This window comes from Solanum lycopersicum, chromosome 1, assembly GCF_036512215.1.
Source record: "Solanum lycopersicum chromosome 1, SLM_r2.1".
In the NCBI taxonomy this organism is placed as follows: domain Eukaryota; kingdom Viridiplantae; phylum Streptophyta; class Magnoliopsida; order Solanales; family Solanaceae; genus Solanum; species Solanum lycopersicum.
The window spans coordinates 51,585,506-51,593,655 of record NC_090800.1 but is presented as its reverse complement, the minus strand read 5'-3'; the positions used below and the strand labels follow the sequence as shown (position 1 = coordinate 51,593,655).

The 8,150-nt window shown below is 31.5% G+C and overlaps 1 protein-coding gene across 3 annotated transcripts; it reads right to left on the bottom strand.

Annotated features, from left to right (window-relative positions):
* Positions 1–214: 214 nt before the first annotated feature.
* On the bottom strand, positions 215–7,433 carry LOC101265272 (L-aspartate oxidase 2-a, chloroplastic-like). 3 transcript variants are annotated; one of them, XM_069297723.1, is made up of 5 exons: positions 7,300–7,433; positions 4,021–4,127; positions 2,379–2,443; positions 2,186–2,266; positions 215–1,431 (listed from the first exon to the last, which is right to left on the bottom strand). In XM_069297723.1, exon 5 carries the CDS (start codon positions 1,299–1,301, stop codon positions 477–479), a length of 825 nt encoding a protein of 274 aa, XP_069153824.1. In that variant the 5' UTR covers positions 1,302–1,431; positions 2,186–2,266; positions 2,379–2,443; positions 4,021–4,127; positions 7,300–7,433; the 3' UTR covers positions 215–476. The 3 variants fall into 3 exon arrangements, with proteins under 3 accessions (XP_069153824.1, XP_069153826.1, XP_069153820.1); XM_069297725.1 differs by lacking the exons at positions 4,021–4,127; positions 7,300–7,433 and adding an exon at positions 2,570–2,867; XM_069297719.1 differs by lacking the exons at positions 4,021–4,127; positions 7,300–7,433 and having other exon boundaries at positions 2,379–2,867.
* Between the last annotated feature and the right edge of the window lie 717 nt (positions 7,434–8,150).

Below are 8,150 nucleotides of genomic sequence, written 5' to 3'. Positions count from 1 at the left end.
CCGTTCCTAGCTAAGAATAGAGTCGGCATGAAAACTTACTTTCTTGTTTAAATTTGAGTGTGTCTAAATCAATATAACATTGGGTTGAGAAATATAATCTTTTGTTTTGAATTCATCTCAACTTACTGTGTATGACTTAAAAGTATTTCTTATGGACTTTTCCAATTCGTGGCTGTTTTTACTTAATTTCAGTATCGACATAGTTATGTGAATGGATGAGAAAGATAACTGGTGATTTTTCATTAGGGAGCCTACTATCATACATTACAAGTAAACAATGCACAATTTTAACAAAGGGCCTAAAATTAAACTTGAGTGTGCTCAAGTTCCTCTCTTCTTGCTTCTATAATTTAGTTATATATAGTATAAGCATATAATTAGTAATAGTTCATCAAAGAATAACTTCACCTCCAAAAGTAATGAGAATGGCATATCTAACATATCTGCTGCTTATGTAATTGCCGCGAGCTATTTAGCTACGAAGGAAAAATTACTGTAGGCAACCTCTTGCTTTCGTCGACGTGAGGGAAGTCAATGGTATAATGAAGCCCACGACTCTCATGTCGGGAAAGGGCACTGCTAACAACCAGCTTCGCACAACAGAAGAGATTCCTCATCTCGCAAGCCTCTAAACCAACCATAGTCGGTTCCCAGCCATGCTGAAATAGGTATTGTTCCCATTTTAACTCCAACTCTATGATTCTGGTTTCTGCAAGGGTTAGTCGTGAGGTAGAACGAACAATTCCAACGTATTCCCACATGATTGACTGTAGTTCTTTCCTCACTTCCCTTGTCTGATGAATGACTTTGTTAACTACTGTATCTCCTAGTAACAAGGGTGCTACAGGCCGCTGCCACCAATTTGAAGCACTGTGACCGATTTTAGATAGGTTCATGTGATCTATTGAAGGCTGTACAGCTCTTCGTGCAAACACTAGTTCTTCAGCCAAGGAGTTGCTAGCAAGTCGGTTTGCACCATGCAAACCAGTACATGCAACTTCACCTGCCACATAAAGACCTCGTACATTAGTCTCACCTTCGAGCCCAGCACGGACTCCACCACACATGTAGTGAGCTGCGGGAACCACTGGAATCGGCTGCTGTGTTATGTCTAACCCATAGCGGAGACACTCAGCAGCTATGTTAGGAAAATGAGAAAGAATCTTCTCTTTGGGCTTGTGACTGATATCAAGAACATACTCTTCACCACGCTTTTTGAGCTGGTCATCAATACTTCTTGCTACCACATCTCTCGGGGCAAGCTCGGCTCTTTCATCATACGATGGCATAAATCTCTCCATATCTAAGTTGTAAAGAATCCCTCCATCACCTCTGACAGCTTCAGTTATCAGAAAAGCATTCTCTCTGGCATTTGATGGTCTGATGGGAAGGCCTTCATCAGCCAAGGCAGTCGGGTGGAATAGCACAAACCTGGCAACACAAGTCAGAGAATTGTAATTATTAATGCAATCATTGAGAATAGTTCATCAACCTCGCAAACAAAGACCTGTCTACCATCCAAAAGATGATCAAAGGAGGACCATCAATTGAAGACACGCTAGTCTAGAAATCTTTTTTTACATCAATTAATCCCCCAATGAAGAACTTGATACCCTTCTTCCTGAAGAAAAATAATTTGCACATCCCTATCTACATCAATAAAATCCCCCAATGCAACCTTTGGAGATAATCCATCAACCTCGTAAACAAAGACTTGTCAACCATCCAAAAAATGATCAAAGGAGGACCATCAATTAGAGAACCGACTGCTAGTCTAGAAATCGTTTCTACATGAATTAATCCCACAATGAAGAAAATTTGATGCCTTTATCCTGAAAAGTTCAAGTTGCATATCCAATGTCATCCGCACAACATTTTGAACACACCCTTGTATATTTGTCAAAACTGCAGAAGCATGCTAGTCAACAGCAACTTTCCCATGAGTGGGGTATGGGGAAGGTCAGATATATGCAGACCTTACCCAAACCCTTTGCGGGTAGAAAAAGCATGCTAGTCATATGGTAAAAAAGTTAAGTATTAGCCACCTCGCACCAAGGAAGGGCTTCCCTTTCCCACCTTCCCCTTCCATATCACTGTTTAGGACTCTGAATAATCTTACTGATCATAAGGAGTGACATTGCTATAACTAACAACATTTTGGAGGAGAAGATATTGAAAACCATACTGGCGGATTAGTAGTGGTTGGATAGATATGTCCAGCTCCACCTGATGCCAGCAAAGTCACTTTTGAAATGAATCTTCTGACCTACAAACTCAAAGTAAGGGCGCAGAAACCTAAGAAATCAATTTATAACATATTGAGGAAACATTCAAATCATGAAGGTGAACATGATTGAAAGCATCTGGACTGTACTTACCTCCTGTGTTTCTGTGTTTATAGTATGAATTTCTGAATTCCGTGACAAACTATGTCAGAATTATCCTGCATTTGGCATACAAATTAACATTAGCATATATTTATGCCTTATCGAACAATTCATCCTTTCTAAAAGAAGTCCTTATTGAACAATTATCATCATGTTCAATTCATCTCTTCATTTCTTTAGACCTTGCACAAAGGAAACTAGCCAAATCACACCATGGATGTATATCCTTCCTTTGTTGTATGCAACATTTTGCTTATCCAACACTACATCAGGCACCTATCAAATTTCAAGCACAACTTGTATTTTTTTTTTAAGAAATACTTATAATTTACTATTCTCTTGGTCCCATTTTATAGAAACATGTTACAATATTTCAAGAGACAATTTGAAGATCAAAATCAAGAACAGAAAGTCAAAAGTCAAAAGCCAAAAGACAGATCTATCTGTTTTTGACTTTTGACCAATTTATTTTTATACTTCTTGCGTCCATTTTTATTTGTTATGTTACTCATTTTAAAGGCTAATTAGATTGATTTTCAATGTTTAATTAGACTGCATTCATTCTATATTTTTAATAAAAAATTTAAATATTTAAAAATTATACAAAAAGTATTATATATTTCAATTTTTTAAATATCAATATGATGGAAAAAAATTACATCTGAAATTTTAGTCAAATTATTATCGTTTGACCGTAAAAAAAAGAAACTATGACAATTAGAAATGGATGAAGATAGTAATATCACCGTCCACTTTTAATTGAGTTAGTTTCTTTTTTTAGAGTCAAATTACAAGAACTTTGACTAACATTTTACAATATATTTTTTCATCATATTAATAGACAAAAAACTGCAATTTATAATAGTGCTTTTCGCATAATTTTTTAACATCTATTTTTTTATTTAAAATATCAAATTAATGTAACCTAAATTATTTTTAAAAATTAATCAAATTAACTTTGAAAAACACGACATAAAAATTAAAAATGAACGAAGGTACCTTTTAAGCATAAAACCAGACACTTTTCAAATTAAAAAGTACTTAAAAACAAAAAATACATAAAACTAAGTCAATTTAAACACTTTTTTAGCCAGTAGTGGTTTTGACAAAACTAGGGACCATAATTTTTTTTTTTTGTGACCTTATCAAATAAAATAAAGTAGTTAGATATTTATATAAACCATATAAAATTCATTAATTTGTTTTCCTTTTAACGGTAAATCATCCTCGGGATTAGCAAATATCACCATTATTTCCGCATTTCTCTATCTATTCTCCATGCTACGTAACTATACACTTATAATAAAATATTATTTTTATAACTGACCATCACTTTAATGACATACTACTTTTTGACTTCTGTTTAGGAAAATATTATATGTTTATTATTTTTATAACTGACCATCACTTTAATGACATATTACTTTTTGACTTCTGTTTAGGAAAATATCATATGTTGTCTCAAATATTAGTTTTAATAATACACACAAAATAAGAAATTATTTATTATGTCTTATTTTTCCTTTTGAGAGTTTTACCAAAATACAAAACCAATTTAAATTAGAAAATTTTTTATATATGGCAAATGAATGTTACGAATTGAAACAATGTATGAATAGATCGATTATTAAACCTGGGCTTGAGAATTGTTGACATAGCTAGCTTCACCTTTGCCTCCTTTCATGCTAAGCATTCTTTCATGCTTCAAATTGGATACCACATCATTGTCTTTGTTATCACCTAATGTAGCCATATTTGCATACAAAATATACTTTTTTTTATTATTAGTACTTAGAACAAGAGGAAGTAATAATAATACTATGGTTTAGGTATATGTTTGAGAATTATAAAAATGAACAAATGCAAGTAGGGTATATATAGAGTTTAGAAAAGCTAAAGAAGGGATTTTATCATTTTTCTAGTGGTTAGGATACATACTCATGAAAGATATATGCTTTTGACAGAATCTAAACCATAAAAGTTAAAAAAAAATAAAAATTTAAAGATGAATAACAAATTTATTATTTTAATTAAAGGAGGTGGGTAGGGAGCATATAAAGAGGATATGGGCTTCACATGTAAATAAAAATAAAAATAAAACCAAACAAGGCCCAAGATTGACGCCGTAATACATAATTATATTGAATATCTGTGCAAAAATTCTGTTAATTAAAGAGTCAAAGAGATCTAATTAGAAAATGATCATTCAACTTTTTGTCCCTTCATTTATTCGATTATTATGCTAAATCTCAACAATAAACTCCTAAATCTCATTTCCACCAATTATTTTGAATCTTTACGTTATATCTGTTTGATTTAAGTTAAAGGCGAATTCAAAATATTATTTTTTTGAGTGAAAAGAAAATATTATTCAAATTTCAAATAGAAGTGTATGGATCCGTTTCACCTAGGTATTGTTATTTTTCAGGGGCGGAGCTAGAAATTAGGGTCTAAATTCAATTGGAATAAGTAATTTTTGTTTAAATAGTGTATTCGTATGAAGAAGTTTGTTAAATATGTACACATATATTAAGGGATCGTTTGGTAGCTAGAAAAGAAATAAGTTATTCATGTATTGATCTTTGTTTAACTTATACGACGTTTGGTAGATAAATTGGAAATAAATTATTAATGTATAAAATTACTATGACAATTTAGTAAACAATTTTAGAAACATGCATAACTAATACATGTACTCTTATAAGTTATGAGTGAATATAAGTATTATTTACGTAGGACAAGCAGTTGAATAACTAATATATGCACAAAATATTGATACATAGGTTCACTCATAACAAATCCTACATTATTAATATCTTCATAAACCTAATCAGCTACCAAATGATCCCTAAATTTAAAACCAACTACTAACAGAGGCGGACACACCTTCGTGGGGTGCACGTACATCCGTTAACTTCTAAAAAAAACATCTGTATATATGTATATCTGTCTCAAAAAATAGGATATAATTAACAATAAACTCATAAAGAGCATAAGAATATTATTGTGTTGCTGGTACAAGTTAGAAGATTCACTCACAAGACCTAGATTTGAATTCAGCTAGCTAGATTGTTTATTTCACTATTTTTATTTTAAGTTCAGATCATATGTAATATTGGTGCACCAAAGTCTTCAAACTCTAGATTCGCCTTTGTTAATTCTAATTTACATGACATAATCAGACAATGGAAGTAATTAGGAAAATCAATTAGCTACAGAAACCCTCTAATCACATTTGACTATAACCGTTTATCCGTTAACATAATCATTAGAGAAATGAAAAGTTATATAATAATACTTCATTATAAAATAAATAAAGGCCCTTTGAAAATCATATAAAGCAGCAAACTAGAATATATGTCGATTAGGGTAAACCTAACACAAAAAATATTTTTGTTTTTGTCTATAAGCAACTACCAAAATGAGGCAAACTAGAAGACTTTGGGTGCACCAATATTATGTTAGCTTAAATATGAAATTTAAAATAAAAATAAACACTTTAGCTGAATTCAGACTCAAGTTTCACAGATGGATCCCCTAGTTTGTACCGATAGAATAATGACATTCCTATGCTTTTTATGAATGCACTACTAATGATATCCTAATTTCTGACAGTTTCTTAAAATAGATATGCATATATATACATGAATTTTTTCGAAGTCATCGAATGCACGTGCACCCACCTAGAACGGCGGGTCCCCTCTGCCAAATTGTAGTATATATACACTAAATGATTAAGGTATGTAACAATTAAAAATTCCTAAATAGTATAGATTATGTGTGTTTGTTGCTAGTTAAGTATAAACTTTTAGTTCCTTTTGATAATGGCAAATCATGAACTAGTAATATTTGTAATAAACACACTTAAACCGTGATTTGATATTCCAAATACGATTTAATTTTCTAATTTATGTGTGTTTGTCGTATCTAATTTGGATGTTGACATTTTGTCTACTAGAGGAACTAAGATTAACTGAAAATTAAGTGATAATTAATAGTGTTTCACCTAATTAAGTGTCATCTTTCCAAAAGTCATGGTCCATTTTGTCCCAAGCTATAGGGTCTTATAACTCTAGGTGGCTAAAGGATCTTGTTTATATCTTATTAGGTCAAAAGAAATACTAAATATTAAATTATATGTCTGTGTTGTTGAGACTTTACTAGAAGGGGGAAAAGTTTGACACTGAAAAAATCGATTATTATTGACTTGGTTTAATAAGGTAAAAAATCGAATTAAATCGATCTATGTAGCCCTCTAATCCTTGGAATTAAATTGTATAATGGGGACCACTTCCCTTTATAGTAGATTAATTAAGATTATGTAATGAATTTCACATACTGTCATATTAGGTTTTGGCCATAGCTAAATGCTACTCCACACTTTAAAAAGCATCAGATGTAAAAGTTAGCTTAAATTGAGAGGAATTATCTAAGTCATATATAAGGAGCGTTGAGATTTTTTTTTCCATTTGACGTGGGACATTCTCATTCCCCATCACACACCATCTGAACTAATGAATCTAACTTTCATACTATAAAAAAAAATTACGGTTTGCACCTAAATCACTTGGGAAAAAAAAACTAGTTAAAAAGGAGATTAATTGCCCGAATCATGAGATCTTGTCCGAAACTGATGTGGGACATTCTAACCCCCCAGCCCCTCCCCATGCCCACACTGACCATACACCATTTGGATTACTGAATCTAACTCTAATACTATAAAATTAAATTTTAAACCAAACTAAACTATTTTAAAAATAAAAAATATTGATCGAATCATGAGATCTTAATTATCCCAATTTAATGTGGGACATTCTCATCACATACAAGATGGTTAACTAAAAACAATGATGCATATAACAATATAACTTAATTTTCAAGGAAGATTTTATGAAAGAGAGTATATTCTTACTTGTTGATTGTGGAGAATTAACTCCTCCTCCTGCCATCGTAGTAGTTTTTTCACTCTGTGTTTGGACTTCCATCAATACTAGATCAAAGTAAATATGCACTAGACCTTACTTCGAGCTAAACTCATTTTTTAAAAATAAAATAAAAATACGTGGACCTTATACTATGAAAATTTAATTTAAAACCAAACTGACTTAAAAAAAAACTGCCTCAAAAAGGGATAGATTGACCGAATCATGAGAACTTATCCTAATTCATTGTGAGACAATATTCTCATCACATACAATATGGTTATACAAAAATAACGATGTACACATAGCAATAAACCTAAAAAAGAGAGGATTGACCGAGTTATGAGATCTTATCCCGATTCAATGTGAGACATATCATCAGATACAAGATGGTTATACAAAAATAACGATGTACACATAGTAATACAATTTAATTTCAAGGATGATTTTACTAAAGAGAGTATTAACTTACATGTTAATTGTTGAGAAAATGACTCCTCCTTCCGATACAAGCGCCATCATAGTAGTTTCTTCACTTTTTGTTTGAACTTCCATTACTACTAGATTAAAGTAAATATTTACTAGACCTTATTTCAAGAAAAAAAAAGTAGATGTGTATAAATGAATGATAACACACCCTTATTTATACCCAAAAAAAAATAAAAATTGGCAAGTTATAATTGGTCAAATTTGATTAATTGTCCAAGTACCATTCATTTTTGTTAATAATATAAATGTAAAAATTTTGTCATTTACTTACACTAGATATATAGACCATGTTGCAAGAGCTTAATTAAGGAATATAATTTAATTTGGCCAGATCATTTTACTTATACTATAT